Consider the following 16820-nt stretch of genomic DNA (forward strand, 5'->3'; position numbering starts at 1 on the left):
TAAATGCCTGTTTTTAAATTCCTTTTTATAATGTGCTTCCACTGTATTTGTTCTTAAATGTCTATTAGTTAAAACTTACCTTGTAATAAACGTAATTCTTATTCTGACTAGTTGCTGAGATTCACCACAAACCAATGTTACTATTCCTTTAAGCTGAAGTGTGCGATTCTGGAGAAACCTTCTTGATATTTGAACTTAACATCCAAATAAATTCCTCCCTCTATATTTATGGTCCTTCTTACTCCCATTTTTTGTATCCTTATTTGCATGCCTTGCTGAAATTGTGTTTGTTATAGGTTTGTACCAAAATGTTTACCAATTTATTTCTAACATTGAAATTGATTAAGTTACGTTGTGAGGGTCTATACATCTTTTTTCAGAGCACCCAGATTTACTTTGAGTGGCCACATAAGTGCTTCATGTCGTAAACATCTATATTTCCAGAAAGACGCTGTGCTATTCCAGTAGCGCTCTGCCCCAGCGCCCTGCCCCAGCACCCTGCCTCAGCGCCCCGCCATCCCGCCCCAGCATCCTGCCCCAGCCAAGCTTTTTTTTAGTGTTATTATAAGACTCCTTTCAAGAGCAGAGCATGTCAATAGTCCATTCCTGTTATGTGTGAATGTAGCATAGCTACTTCAAGAATAGGTTATTGCCTTGCAAGGTACAAATACAAAGTAGCTTCTTCACCACTAAGGTTGATTGACATGACTGACTGAAGTGAATAGAAATAAAGAGGCCAGGCTGCCATTCAACAGACACACAATACTTAGAGACCATCGAAGCGCCATACATTACATACATTCAAAGCCCTCAACAACCTTGCCCCCCCCTACCTCTGTGACCTCATCCAACGACACACCCCCACCCGTCGCCTTAAGTCTGCTGAAGCTAACCTACTGCAGCCCATCAGGGGAAAAGCTCCAGAACTGGGGTAACAGGGCCTTCGCTGCAGCCCCCCCCACACTCTGGAACTCCCTCCCCAGCCACGTTAGATCTGCCAACAATCTCACATCATTCAAACAATCCCTCAAAACTCACCTTATCACTCTTGCCTTCAACTCCTAATCCGCTAACCCCTCGCCCTTATTTCACCTAGCTTAGCACTTTTTACTTTTGTTGTTATTTTGTTTTAATTGCTTGTACGCGCTTTGATCACCAGGAGAAGCGCTTTATAACTGTAATGTATTATTATTATTATTATTATACATCTCAGAAAGCCGCATACGTCAAAATAAAGCCATGATGTTTGGTCGGACTCACAGGTGCAGAAGCCTTCTTTATGGTTATGCTGGGAGTCGTTGCCCTAAGTGTTCCGCTGACGCCATCGTAATACCTGAAGCAGACCTGGGTCTCACCTGAGAAGGATGAGATGAGAGGGAAAGAGAGGAAGAAAAGAGAAATGATGAAGAGAAAATGAAACGATAATTAGTTATCTTTTCACCACATTGTCATTTGGACCTTGATACAAAACAGGTTTTGGGGTTTGGATATGTTTTTATTAGTATTCATTTAAAGCTCACCTATTATGCTATATTTGAACAATATACTATGGGGCCATATCTATACAAAACATGTCTCTGAAGTGTTTTGCTCAAAATACGAAACACATCCCCCATCGAAGCATGCCTCATACCCCTCTATTTCAGCTCTGTTACAAAAGTGCTTATTCTGGGTCTGGCCCTTGTAATGTCACTGGGCTGCTGCTGCTGGCCCAGTCATTTTTGGGCGTATGCATGCAAGCAGTGAATAGAAGGGTGTCTACCGGCAGAAACTCAGCTAAAACACTGCCCTAATTAAATGCCATATTATGTTCCAAACCAAATCAAGCACTATTTCTGAAACAGTATGGAGTTCAAACAATTTCTATCTCGCCGATTACCACAAGGACAGTACCTTTTATATCCGGCTTCTTTAATCATATTCTCTCCAGTATAGCGTTAGCTCTGAGTGTTAGCGATGCTTGCTAATGTAAACACAGACCATATTACTTCCAAAACATGTTGTGCATTGTTTCTGATACAGCACACATCTTGGCATGCTCTTTATTCAGTGTTTACCACTAGAACAGTGCCATTGTATGTATTATGTATATAACATCTTTACTCTAAGTCTCTCCCGTAGACACTCTGCTGAATAAACAGACATACAGCTGCGGGAGGTGATTCAGCTAGGCAACTGTATATGGGTTGCCTAGCTGATAGGTTGGGCTGTTGCCAGGAGTTCAGTGTACTGTAAAGCCAGCCCACATTTTAGTAATGGTGTGAAGTTCTTAGAAAATCTGGATCAGCTCCGCTGTACCCCTGTTTTTAGAGACGTGGGTAATGATGAAAAGAGAGAGGGTTGTATTTTCTGACACTTTGTGATTCTCATTACACACCGGGGAAATATTTATGTATAAAAGACATCAAAAAGTGCATTTTGCATAATAGGTGACCATTAAGTCTCAAGTAATGAGAGTCCTGACTGAGTGATATCCTATATGATTATGTACATTTAAATTGCATTGATGCGATTTTAAAATTATTATAGATACTGTGAACCTACAGTAAGTATACACGCAGTTATGTACTGGTCAAAAACAGAAATGTACGTACTAGGGGTGTAACGGTTCACAGAATTCACGGTTCGGTACGTACCTCGGTTTGGGGGTCAAGGTATTTGGTACAACAAGAAAAAGCAACAAAAAAGTTCCAAATGCATAATTCCAGGTTTCTTGTTATTTATTTTTGAACACTAGTACAAGTTTCAGTAGAAAAATAAGGAACTCTAACATTTTGAATAATTAACTGTATTACACAGTTAAAAAAAAAACACAAACAGTACCACACATACTCAGATGGCCATATTATCTATAATGACTGATGTCAAACAAAAAGGATTCATCAAGCTGTAAAACTAAAAAGAATGTCTTGAAAATATTACAAAATAAATAATAAGAGTGTTTCAAGGGCGCATAGCCGTTGAAATATATATGCCAATACAATAGCTTCCGTTATTTATTTTGGTCTCACGGCTTTCATGTCTATTGGCTTCTTAAAAACAGCGGGGATAAGCTGTTGAACTGCTGTTGTCTTTTGCCGGGCTCCGGTGATTGGCAAATCTGGGTGATGCCTTCTGATATGATTCAGCATGTTTGGCGTGTGTTACCATAAGCATACCGCACCGCTGTCGAACATCGCCGACACACCATCCTCGTCCGATCCACCACTCGCAATCTATCGTTATTGTAGTCCACAGGGAATCCAAAATGTTCCCACACAGCTGATTTAAAAGAAGCAGGTGGGTCTTCTAGCTCCTGTGTGTTATCTGAAATTGCCATACTAACTTTTCTTCTTCTTGTATTTTTGTTCGTTTTGTTGTTCGTGTTTGCTTCTTGTTCTTCATTAGTTGTTTAAGGGCGGTTGGCAAACAGCTTTTAGACGTCACCTTTATTTAGTGGGAATGCTGACACAGCATTCCACCATCTGTTATGCTACGCACAAAATTCTTTATTATTCCGCCGGGTTATTTTGCGCTGCTTCTTCTCCCACGTTGAACATCGTAGAAACTCCGTTCAAACATCAAAACGTTCAGCTCGGTCGGGAATCAATGGCTATTACTTGTATCCTTCATAACTTTCATAATTCCAGAGATACATCCCATAACACATCCCATTTTGAACATGGAAGTCAATGGAGAACTCTTCAGACTCCAACAATCTCCATGCAACTTCAACTGCTCCTTCTTCAACTGCTAACTGCTCCTTCATACTTTCACTCAGAAACCTCATTCCAACTTTAAAATGTCACACATCTTTCTGGCATTATTAAATTATATTAAACATTGTTCAGACCTTGGTAAAGAGGCCTTCTTCAGATTTTAGAGTGCGTGATGTCACAGCTAGATTGGAGGACAGATTTTGCCTTCATATTTTCTTTTAAACCTGCCATAATTCCCAAACCTACATTACTGAGACATAATTTTTCATGACAAACGTAGGAGAACATCTCGTAGCTTGAAAGATAAAAAATAATTAGGCAAAAATAATTAAACAAAATGCCTCTTGAGGGCATGATGTGACAAAAACTTTCAACATGTCTCCATTAAACTCCACTGTAAATTCAGGCTGCTCTTTCCCCACCACAGCAGCCGCACACCTTTAGTTAATCTGCCAAAAAGGCCATATTATTAACCCAAAAGTACACAAAAAGTACACTTCAGATGGCCAAGTTCCTTAACATGATTCACGCTTTGAAATGTCACCGATATCTGTTACGGTTCTTCAACAAAACGTTCACATGTAACAGGTTTATCTCTCATTCAGAACAATGAAAATGCTTTCCTCTCACTAATCACCATGGAAACCTTTGATCTCTGGACACGTCGTTAGCTCAAATATAAACACCTGTGTCATGGAACACGATGATGTCATAACTCCAACTGACATAATTAGAGCAGCAGACTAATGACGTGGTAACTGGAGTTTAACAGACTGTCTCATTTACCGTCGGATGGAGACTTCATACTGACTTCAACATGTTCCGCATATTTTAGACATTATTGGTGACGTATGCTTTTAGTTCTAAAGTTTTCAGTTCAAATATTCTGCTGCTTTTTCATGCATGTGTCACTGACTGATTAAACAAAGTCAAAAAAGGAATTGTAGTTACCGTTGATGGAACAGTTTTAACTTGCTAGCTTACTTTTAGACAATAGCAAGGTCGTTTGTTTGCTAATCAATAGTTAAGTACATTTAGAGTTAACATAAATTAATACCGTTACTACCACCTTAAATTCAGGGACGATCTGTCTGTGTTGTGTTTTTGTCATGTCTGGTTCTGTCTTTGGTTTCCTGTCTCTGTGTTTCCCCTCCCGTCTTGTCTGTTTCTGCTGATTGTGTCCGCCTGGTGCCCGGTGTTGTCTCCTCCCCTCTCACCTGTGTCTTGTTCAGTTGATTAGTTTGTGTGCATTTAGGTTCTGGTTTTTCTGTTGGTCTTTGTGGGATTACTTTATGTTGTTGGAAGGTTTTCTGTTCAGAGGGATTTTTGTGTTTTTTTGCCTTGCCTTATTTTTACTTTGTTGCTAGTTTTTGCAATAAAACTATTTTTAATTTGAATATTCTGCTTTTGGGTCCTGTGTACCTTGCCCTCCAGCCGTGACAGAATAATCCCACCAAGATGGACCCAGCAGATTATCAATTTGAGGTGGAGTTACATCAATTTATCTATTCTTTGGCTTTCTGCTATGGTAGGTGGAGGGGAGCGTCCAGTGTTGAGCAGAAAGAGGCTGCTCTGGCAGAGGCGCACCAGATGGCAACAGAGAGACCATGTTTTGTGAGGTTCTTACCTGGCTGGATTATGGACTTCCTCCCGACATGTGATTCCCGGCCTGCTAGCCCCAGGCATGCTAGCCCCCTGCCTCCCAATTACCAACCTGACACCATACGTCTCGGTGTGTTCTGTCTGGAGTCAGCCCCGGCTTCTTCCCCATTTCCTGCTCCTGTCCAGGATCCATTCACGGGTACTCGTCTGGCTTTTGGAGGTCCACGGAGCCTCCAAAAGGCTCCTAAGAGAAGGAGTCACAAGTCCAGGCTAGCAGCCCGAGCCCCAGAAGCCATGCTTTGGGCTCCAGTACAGGCCCCAGCAGCCATGGTTCCGGCTCCAGTACCGGCCCCAGCAGCTATGGTTCTGGCTCCAGTAGAGGCCCCAGCAGCCATGGTACTGGCTCCTGTCCCGGCTCCAGTACCGGCCCCTGCAGCCATGGTTCCGGCTCCAGAACCGGCCTACACAGCCATGGTTCCAGCCCCAATTCTGGCCCCAGCAGCCATGGTTCCAGCCTCAGTCCTGGCCTCAGCAGCCATGGTTCCGGCCCCAGCAGCCATGGTTCCGGCCACAGTTTCGGCTCCAGTACTGGCTCCCCGGCCGACGCCAGCCCCCCGTGTCCTGTCGGTGGTCCGGCCCACTCCAGCTCCTCGTCACCTGTTGGCTCTCCGGCCGATGCCAGCTCCCCGTGTCCTGTTGGCGTTCTTGCCGAATCCAGCACCCTGTGCCCTGTCGGCGTACAGACCGACACAAGTCCCCTCTCGAGTCCCTTTCCAAGTCCCTTCTCAAGTTCCCTCTCGAGTCCCCTCTCAAGTTCCCTCTCGAGTCTCCTTTCAAGTCACCTCTCGAGTTCCCTCTCGAGTTCCCTCTCAAGTCCCCTATCGAGTCCCCTCTCGAGTCTCTTCTCAAGTTCCTTCTCAGGTCATCTCTCGAGTCTCTTCTCGAGTCCCCTCTCAAGTCTCCTCTCGAGTTCCCTCTTAAGTCACTTCTCAAGGATTTTTGTGTTTTTTTGCCTTGCCTTATTTCTACTTTGTTGCTAGTTTTTGCAATAAAAGTATTTTTGAATTTGGAGATTCTGCTACCTTGCCCTCCAGCCGTGACAGGGACATTTGGAAAGAGTTACATCACCGGCTATATATCATCTACTATATCTGTTGAGGTGTTTGCCCTGCTTGTAGTAATAGGCTAGTAGTAATAATGATAGTCATTAAAATGCTATTCCTTTTACATCCCCTCAATAATTTATAGTTGTAGGCCTTTAATTGTATTGCCTTACAGTTTATGCTGTCTAAAGTCAATCTGATCAATGATGACATGTATAGCCGCATGTCATCATTTCAGCGCTGGTTGTCTTGGTGGTGCCCAGCAAACAATGTGGGCTTCGTGAATAATTGGACAGCCTTCTGGGGAAAACCTGGTCTGATTAAGAGAGACGGCATTCATCCTACTTTGGAAGGTGCAAATCTCATTTCGGCAAACATTTCAGGGCTCTGTGGACTTAATCCATGACAAACTGGAGTTGAGACCAGGAGGCAGAGTCGCAGTCTTACACGCTTCTCTGCGCTCTCTCCTAGGCAGTCATCCATAGGAATCCCGACCCCAATAAAATACCCAATATTAACGGTGTGTGTGTCTGCCCAAGGACAATTTAAGGTAAAACCTAATAGAGGTGTCATACATAATAACCTAATAAAAGTAAATGTAACAACTACTACAGTGCAACAAAACAGGAAGATTAAATGTGGTCTCTTAAACATAAGATCTCTAGCATCTAAAGCAATACTGGTAAATGATTTAATATCAGATTATAATATTGATATATGCTGTCTCACTGAAACTTGGTTGAGACATGAAGAATATGTCAGCATAAATGAGGCCACTCCACCCAGCCATATCAATACTCATATTGCCCGAGGCACGGGCCGAGGAGGTGGAGTTGCAGCAATCTTTGACTCAAGTTTACTTATCAATACTAAACAAAAATTAAATTATACCTCCTTTGAAAGCCTCATTTTCAGTCTTACGCATCCGACCTGGAAAACTTTGCAGCCAATCTTATTTTTTACAGTGTACCGTGCACCAGGTCCTTATTCAGAGTTCTTATCAGAATTCTCTGAGTTTTTATCAGCTTTGGTACTTAAAACAGATAAAGTAATTATCGTAGGTGACTTTAATATTCATGTTGACGATGATAAAAATAGCCTTACTGTTGCATTTAACTCTATATTAGATTCTGTTGGTTTCTGTCAGAGTGTAAATAAACCAACCCACTGCTATAATCACACTCTTGACCTTGTTCTGACTTATGGTATTGAAATTGAGCAACTATTAGTCGAACCGCATAATCCTGCTTTATCCGACCGTTTCTTAGTAACTTTTGAAGTACTGTTACTAGACTACAAAGCATTAGCCAAAAGCTCCTGCAGCAGAAACCTATCTGTTAGTGCTATAGCCAAATTTAAGGAAGAGATTCCACCAATACTTAACTCTATAGCATGTCTGCATGTAGGGGAGGAAACTTATACAAAATGTACACCACCCCAAATTGATCATGTTGTTGATAGTGCTACAGATGCGCTGCGAATAAAATTAAACTCTGTTGCTCCTTTGAAAAAGAAGAAAATAAAACAACATAGATTAGCTCCATGGCATAATGCCGAAACCCGCAAAATAAAGCAAAAGTCGAGACAACTTGAAAGGATATGGCGTTCCACTAAACTTGAAGAATCTCGTTTAATTTGGCATATTACTCTCAATGAATATAAGAAAGCACTGCGTAAAGCGAGAGCAGCATACTACTCTTCATTAATAGATGAGAATAAGAATAATGCAAGATTTCTTTTCAGCACTGTAGCCAGGCTGACAGAGAGCCACAGCTCGACTGAGCCTTCTATTCCCATAGCACTCAGTAGTAATGATTTTATGTGCTTTTTTAACGGTAAAATTGTTACTCTTAGAAACAAAATCAATGACCTCTTGCCTTTGACCAGTATAGTGTTATCAACAGCTCCCGGAAACGTAAGTTCTAATAATATTACACTAGATAGTAAACTAGAATGCTTTTCAGCCATAAACCTTGAACAATTAAATTCAATGATTCTCTCTTCTAAACCATCAACGTGTATCTTAGACCCGATTCCAACTAAGCTGTTAAAAGAAGTTTTTCCATTAATTAGCACTTCTTTATTAAATATTATGAATATGTCTTTATTATCAGGCTATGTTCCAAAATCTTTCAAAGTAGCAGTGATAAAACCGCTTCTTAAAAAGCACAACCTCGATCCAGAGGTTTTAGCCAACTATAGACCTATTTCTAATCTTCCGTTCCTCTCAAAAATTCTTGAGAAAGCAGTCGCAAAACAGCTGTGTGATTACTTAAAAAACTATGATCTATTTGAAGATTTTCAGTCTGGCTTTAGAACACAACATAGCACAGAGACAGCTCTGGTTAAAGTCACAAATGACATTCTAATAGCCTCTGACAAGGGACTTGTCTCTATTCTTGTCTTGCTCGATCTTAGTGCTGCATTTGATACTATCGACCATGATATCCTATTGCAAAGACTAGAGCACTTAGTTGGCATACAGGGAACTGCTTTAGGCTGGTTTAGGTCCTATCTATCTGAACGCTCTCAGTTTGTACGTGTCAACGATGAATCTTCCATGCAAACCAAAGTTAGCCATGGAGTGCCACAGGGCTCAGTGCTTGGACCTATTTTGTTCACCCTATATATGCTTCCGTTAGGCAATATTATAAGGAATCATTCTGTAAACTTTCATTGTTATGCGGATGATACTCAACTATATTTATCAGTCAAGCCTGATGAAATTAATCATCTAAATAAAATTCAAGACTGCCTCAAGGACTTAAAAATGTGGATGACCTTACATTTTTTGATGTTAAACACGACCAAAACTGAAGTTATTGTACTTGGCCCGAAGAATCTACGAAACAAATTATCTAAAGATATATTAACTATGGATGGCATTAATTTGGCCTCCAGTGAGACTGTAAGGAATCTTGGTGTTATATTTGATCAGGATTTATCCTTTAACGCCCACATAAAATCAATTTCAAGGACCGCCTACTTCCATCTACGTAACATTGCAAAAATCAGGCATATCTTGCCTCAAAACAATGCAGAGAAACTAGTCCATGCATTTGTTACTTCAAGGCTGGATTATTGTAACTCCTTATTATCAGGGTGTACCAAGAAGTCAGTCAAGTCGCTTCAGCTGATTCAAAATGCTGCAGCTCGTGTACTAACCAGAGTTAGGAAAAGGGAACACATTACTCCTGTTCTGGCTGCCTTACACTGGCTCCCTATAGAACACAGGATAGAATTTAAAATTCTTCTTCTCGCCTACAAAGCCCTTAATGGGCAGGCGCCATCTTACCTTAAAGAACTCATTATACCCTATTGTCCTACTAGGGCATTGCGTTCCAAGAATGCAGGGTTGTTGGTTGTTCCTAGAGTCTCTAAAAGTACAATGGGAGCCAGAGCCTTTTCTTATCAAGCTCCACTTTTGTGGAATCAGCTTCCAGTTTGTGTTCGGACGGCAGACACCCTATCCGTTTTTAAGAGTGCGCTTAAGACCTTCCTTTTTGATAAAGCTTATAGTTAGGGCTGATTAGATTCAGCCCCTAGTTTTGCTGATATAGGCTTAGTTTGTCGGGGGACATCTTACTTCTTCCTTCTCTCTGTCTATACCTGTGTACTCTCATGTTCCGATTAACCCAGCTTCCCCAAATTTCTTTCTTTTTGGTGTCTATATACGCCGGGATCCGGAGTCATGGATGATCCTGCGGTCCTGTGTCATGGATTGCGAGTCCTGGATCTTGAGTCGTGGCTGGTCCTGGATCATAAGTCCTGGATGGATATCCTCGTGGATTCATCTTCTTATTATACACACATGCATTTCCAAACATTTGGATTACCTATGTTGCAAATGTATTATCTTTTCAATTTACACACGGCATCTATTGCACGTCTGTCCGTCCTGGGAGAGGGATCCCTCCTCTGTTGCTCTCCCTGAGGTTTCTCCCATTTTTCCCTTTAAACTGTGGGGTTTTCTCGGGAAGTTTTTCCTTGTACGATGTGAGGGTCTAAGGACAGAGGGTGTCGTATTGTCATACTGATATTCTGTACAAACTGTGAAGTCCACTGAGACAAATGTAACATTTGTGATATTGGGCTATATAAATAAACATTGATTGATTGATAAAGTATGTTCAATAATCAATAGTGTAAAGTTTACATCAGTCTTAAAATGCTTGTCACTACTGTAAATACTGCATACCTTAGCCTTTATCTTTAATATGCTATATTACAATGTATGTAACTGCTTCTTTGCCATCTGGTAAGTCGCAGAATCTACAAGTGCATCTAAAAGAATAACTATATCATAGAACTGTTTTTCTTTAATTTAATAAAACAAATTCATATATTCTAGATTCATTATGCATGAAGTGAAATATTTCAAAATTGTGATTCTTACAGATCATGAAAATCAATAATCCTGTATCGCGTATAATATTAGATAAGCATTTATAATACAGATATTTCGATCTTCTGAAAAGTTTATTCAAATATGTACTCAATACTTTGTCGGGGCTCCTTTTGCAGAGATAAATGCATCAATTCTACATGGTATGGAGGCAATATATTCCATGATATTCTAATTATTTTGTGAGCTGCTCCTGTTTTCTGATTTCTATAATATGTCTTAGGTCTAGCAAATATAATGCATCTCTTGATGGTCACATATACTTCTCTTCTCTCTCCAGATGCACTTTTGAAATATGTTGGGCCTCATACCACCTCAGCAGAGCCCAGCACTGCAGCAGCATCACGCGCTCCTGTCTCCTCCACCTCAGCAGAGCCCAGCCCTGCAGCAGCATCAAGCGCTCCTGTCCCCTCCACCTCAGCAGAGCCCAGCCCTGCAGCAGCATCAAGCGCTCCTGTCCCCTCCACCTCAGCAGAGCCCAGCACTGCAGCATCAAGAGCTCCTGTCCCCTCCACTTCAGCAGAGCCCAGCCCTGCAGCAGCATCAAGTGCTCCTCTCGCCTCCACCTCAGCAGAGCCCAGCACTGCAGCAGCATCAAGAGCTCCTGTCCCCTCCACCTCAGCAGAGCCAAGTGATACAGCATCGGGGATAAAGGCTTCACCAATAGACCCTGCCGACTGGCCATCTGTTCTTACTGATAATTATAGGACAGAGTTTGTTCAGAGTGGACCATGTTAAGTGAAACCAGGACTATTTTAACAGAGTCTTAATCAACGGAGAAAAAATCAAAAGAAGCTGGTTGATGTATTAAAAAAAGAATGATAGCTTGCACTGCTTCTGCTGAAAAATGTTTTCACAGAGAAATTACAAACTCAATAGGGAAGGACTAAAGGACTGGAAAAATGCAAGTCACTTGCTCAAGGTACATGAAGAAAGCAAGGAGCACAACACAAACATGGCAACATGGAAGGAGTTAGACGTCCGTCTTGCCAGGGGGCTTATAATAGATATGCAAGAGATGGCCCTTGCTCAGGCTGAGAGAAATAGGTGGCGCGACGTTCTCACCCAACTCTTGGCGATAATTCAGTCCTTAGCAGAGAGAAACTTGGCTCTGAGGGGGTCCACAGACACATTAAACCAACCAGACAATGGTAACTTTTTAAAAGAAGTGGAGCTTATGGCCAAATTTCGATCCAGTCATGAAGCAGCATGTTGGTATGGTGGAAAGTGGAGCTGGCAGTCACACACATTATATGGGCAAAATAATTCAAAATGAACTGATTGACTCAATCAGCTCTAAAATACTGGACACAATTGTGGAAGAGATAAAAACTTGTAAGTATTTCTCCATCATTTTGGATTGCACTCCTGATCTGAGTCATAAAGAACAACTCTCTGTTATTGTGAGGGTATCACTAGAAGACAAACCACAGGTTAAAGAACATTTCCTGGGCTTTTTTGTGGCAGAGCAGTCAACAGGGGAAAGTTTAACATTTCTCATTCTCAAAAGGCTGGAGGAACTTAACATCCCTTTGAGGACTGCAGAGAACAGTCATATGACAACGGTGCCAACATGAAGGGTAAGAATAAAGGTGTTCAGGCTAGGTTGCTTCGGCAGAACCCAAGAGGTTTTGTTGTCCCTTGTGGTGCTCACACCTTAAATATGGTGGTAGCTGATGCTGCAAAGAGCTCACCAGATGATATAGGCTACTTTGGCTATTGAACAAAGTTGTACAGACTCTTCTCGGCCTCCACGCATAGATGGGACATCCTGCTGAAACATTTCAAAACAACCCTGAAATCGTGGTCAGAGACCAGATGGGGAAAGCAGGATAAAAAGCGTTGAGGCAGTAAAGTACCAGGCTGGGCAAATCAGAGAGGCTCTTCTGGAGGTGAGGGAAACAACTGCAGACCCTGTGTTGAGGGTTGAAGCCCAGTCTTTGGCTGAGGAGATTGGATCTTACCGTTTTGCCATTTGCACAACCATATGGTATGACATCCTCTACAAGATCGAGCATGTGAGCAAACTGATGCAGTCACCCTCCATGCTGTGATGTGGCTGTCGACCTGCTGAAGAAAACAGGAGATTCCCTCATCTGCTACAGAAGGACTGGATTTGCTGATGCACAGACAACTGCAAAGGAGATGTGTGAGGAGATGAACGTGGAGGCTGTTCTCAAACAAAAGCGGTTGAGATCCACAAAACGGCAGTTTGGTTATGAGTCTCCAGATGAGCCTATTGATGATGCACTTCACACATTTTTTTAATGTGGTTGTGGATACAGCCCTCTCTTCACTTGATGAGAGATTTCATCAAGAGAGCTTCTATGGGACAAGAACGTCTCAGTGGACTATCCATCATAAGCATCAACCATGTGGTCTCAAAACAACTGTCTTATGATGATGTCATAGATAATTTTGCTTCAAGAAAGGCAAGGAGAGTCAGGCTAAGGTAAGGTGTGAGATAGAGGCCTGTAGTATTTTAATGGTTGGATTTTGGCTAAATCTTGCTTTTAACAAAGACTGAAGTGATTGATAGCAAAGATTTTGCTACCCAGAAGTAGTATGTGTTAGTGTTCAGCAAAGCAGCTTTTGTTTTAAATTATTAAATGTTTCTGGGTTGTACTTCTTACACATCCAGCTCTTTAAGGTGAGACAATTAGTCTCTCACGGACTGTATATCAGTACAGGTGGATTGTGTGCCTGTCAGCAGAGGAGCAACTTGTTGCCCTGTCTGACCTCAGCAGGGAGCAAGAGGAGGGGCCATGTGTGAATAGGCCTTTAGAAAGCACTGGTGTGTTGGCGAGGCTGCTGACTGCAATTATAGGTTTTAAATTTGTATTTGTGTTAAAATAAATAAATCTCCCAAAAAACGTATACAGCTTCTGATTTTATTAACATTGGAGTTTTCTGTGAGGCCGCGGGGGGGGCCGCCATCTAACATCTTGCCTAGGGCAGCAAATTGGTCAAGGCCGGCCCTGGCCACACCACTTATATACCACGTGCGACTGTTGCTATGTCAGTTAATCTTTCAAATACAAGTTTCCTTGTTTGATTCAAGCTCTTGTAGTCAATATGTCAAGGTATATATCCCTAACATTTTATCAGCTAACTAACGACAAACACTCAGAGGAACTTTATAAACGTTTTAAGTATTGCAAATCTTAAACATGACTCTTATAAATCACTTTTAAAACCAGCGATGCACTACAGTGTCATCTTTTCTAAAATCGAAACTTCAATGTTCACATCTTTCTAAATGATTCTACTTTTCAATGACCTACAAATAATCCTAATAATAATCCCATTTTCAATCTTCCAACTGTTCATATTTTTTGGTCAATTAACAAACCTGTTACAAATGTGTTGTTTAACAAATTTGAGCCTTTACCACATTTCTTTGATCACCATGGAAACCTTTGATCTCTGGACACGTCTTAGCTCAAATATAAACACCTGTGTCATGGAACACGATGATGTCATAACTCCAACTGACATGCTCAGAGCAGTAGACTTCAGATAATGGTTAATGGTCCTGCCCTCAACAGCTCTACGTCAATAATGGGGTGTCATCATAAGCTGTGTCCATGGAAACGCATCCCTCGCCATAAAACACGATGTCGCTGTAACTCCAATGGACACGGTCCCATCGTCCCCCAAACTTTGCTTGTATATCACCGGTCCAGCCCTCAACAGCTCTACGTCAATTATGGGGTTTCATTATATGCCGTTTCGATGGAAACGCATCCCTCGCCATAAAAGACGATGTCGTTATAACTCCTATGAAAATGTTAAAAAAGTAATTTTGACAGACAGGATCATAAAATATCCGTCATAATCCATTATTACCCATCGGGTCTGAACTTGCCACTAACGTGTCGCGCTGACAGGGGGGGGGGAGAGAGAGAGCACGCTCGTGAACTGCATGCCCACTGAGATATGCATGCACCTCGCGGGAGCGCGCAAAGCGTAAAGCAAAAACTTCCAGACATTTCAGTGATCTGTACGGCAAAGTATGGTTTGGAAACGATATAATTTCCTTTTGGAGGGAATGCATAACACGGCATAACACCAGAGCCTCGCTGGGAAACGTTGGCGCTGTTCCGAGTTTGTTCTAATCTGTCAAAATGACAGACTGCTTTCAGATTTTTCCGTCATTGTTAAAAAAAATATTCGGTTAACGTGACCACTGCTGTCCCAGCAACATCAGTACCAAGCGAGAGAGTTTTTTCCACAGCAGGGGATATTGTAAACTCCAAAACATCCCAGCTTCTACCTGGAAATGTGGACATGCTCATATTCCTAAAAACCTGTCTGATGATGCTGAGTGAGTGACTTAGTCAGTTTGAGTTCAGTTACTTGAAAAACTAAAGTGAAACTTGATTTATTTTATAAGATTATTAAATGTCCTTGTTTATTTGTGAGGTGCACTGGCACAAAGAAAATGCCTACTTTGTTTGGTAGTACTAGTAGGTTCTGCAGGTCTCCCTTGAAAAAGAGATCTATGATCTCAAGGGACAATCTGGATAAATAAAGGTTTGAAATTAAATGAGGTACAAAAACACTGGTTTTCTTGTTCCAGTCTGCTACTGTCACTTTGTTTTTGACACTTTAAAATACTGCTATCCTACTAAAATGCTGTACATATCAGATGTGTTATTTAATAAAGAACATTCTTTCAAGTAAAACATTTTTAAATTTAAAAAGAAAATTCCCAAAAAGAAATTAAATTTTTTTTTCTTTCTTTATTATTCAATATCGCGATAAATACCGTACCGTGGACTTGTTATCGCGATATTATCGTACCGTGAGTTTTTGGTATCGTTACATCCCTAATGGCAACACAATGCTCACCATGAAACACAGGTTTTCTCATAACTTCAGTGAAAATGCTCCAAATGGCCCAAAACTTCACAGGTTTGGTAACGATGCAGCCATCAACGCATCTAAGCGTATTATGGGATGTCATCAAATGCCGTTGGCATGGCGACAGATCATTCACCATCAAGTTAGTTCAAAAGTTTGCAATTCAAATATTCTGCCGCTTTTCCAAGCCTTTTTACTTTATTTTCTTCTCTCATCACACATTCAAGCCCCCAGTGTTCATGTATCATTTCAATCTAAATTCTTCACTTTCTTCTTACACATTACATTTCAGCATAGCAGTTTAGCGTCAGCTTTTTTACATTACATTACATTGCATTTAGCTGACGCTTTTATCCAAAGCGACTTACAATAAGTGCGTTCAACCAACAAAATACAAACTTGAAGAAAACAGAATCAAATAAGTACATCAGGTTTCATAGAGCTAAAACATTTCAAGTGCTACTCAACTGGCTTTAGATAAGCCTGTCCTTTATTAGTATATAAGTGCTTTGTTAATAGTTCTATCGCTCGAAGTGGAGCTTTTCAGCATAAAGCATTCCACTAGCAATTTCCTCAGGAATTGCATTCTCTAGTTGTTGTTCTATTATCCTTGTGGTGCAATACAACAATATGGGGACATCTCCAAGCCTTTTTATTTTAATCTTCCCTCACTTCTCTTTTTATACATACTAACTCCCAGTCCACTGCACAAATCTTGACACACTCCTTCCCTTTCACAACCATTAAGTGTAAAATAATATACCTCAAAAATATTTAATTTAAAGGTGACCTATCTGTCTTTTATACATGAATATGTGTCCCCGGTGTTCCAGGGAACTCACTAAGTGTCAGAAAACATAACCCTCTCTCTTTTCTCCATACCCAAATCTCTTAAAAAGGGGCTGCAATGGATCTGATACAGACTGATCCAGATTTTAACACTTCTGTGACGTCACATAAGTGGCGCCACGGTTATTGGGCCAACTCCACCAATCAGGAGGAGACAGCCACGGACATTGCCGTTCGAAAGCGCTGGAGACGCTGTAGTACATATGCCAGGCCTGTAGATGGTGCTGTTCTCACAGAATCAGCCATGCAAAGACAGTGTTAAATTGAGCGAAATGAGGAATGGCTAAAATGCATGAT

General features: G+C 41.3%; 1 protein-coding gene across 1 annotated transcript in view; it reads right to left on the minus strand.

The window, feature by feature from the left end:
- Positions 1-16820, minus strand: part of hecw1a (HECT, C2 and WW domain containing E3 ubiquitin protein ligase 1a) — a 193327-nt gene that overhangs the window by 151986 nt on the left and 24521 nt on the right. Inside the window, 1 exon segment of the mRNA XM_079661830.1 lies at positions 1261-1355. Coding sequence (XP_079517956.1) covers positions 1261-1355 — 95 coding nt within the window.

Source organism: Notothenia rossii (genome assembly GCF_949606895.1).
Source record: "Notothenia rossii genome assembly, chromosome: 12".
In the NCBI taxonomy this organism is placed as follows: domain Eukaryota; kingdom Metazoa; phylum Chordata; class Actinopteri; order Perciformes; family Nototheniidae; genus Notothenia; species Notothenia rossii.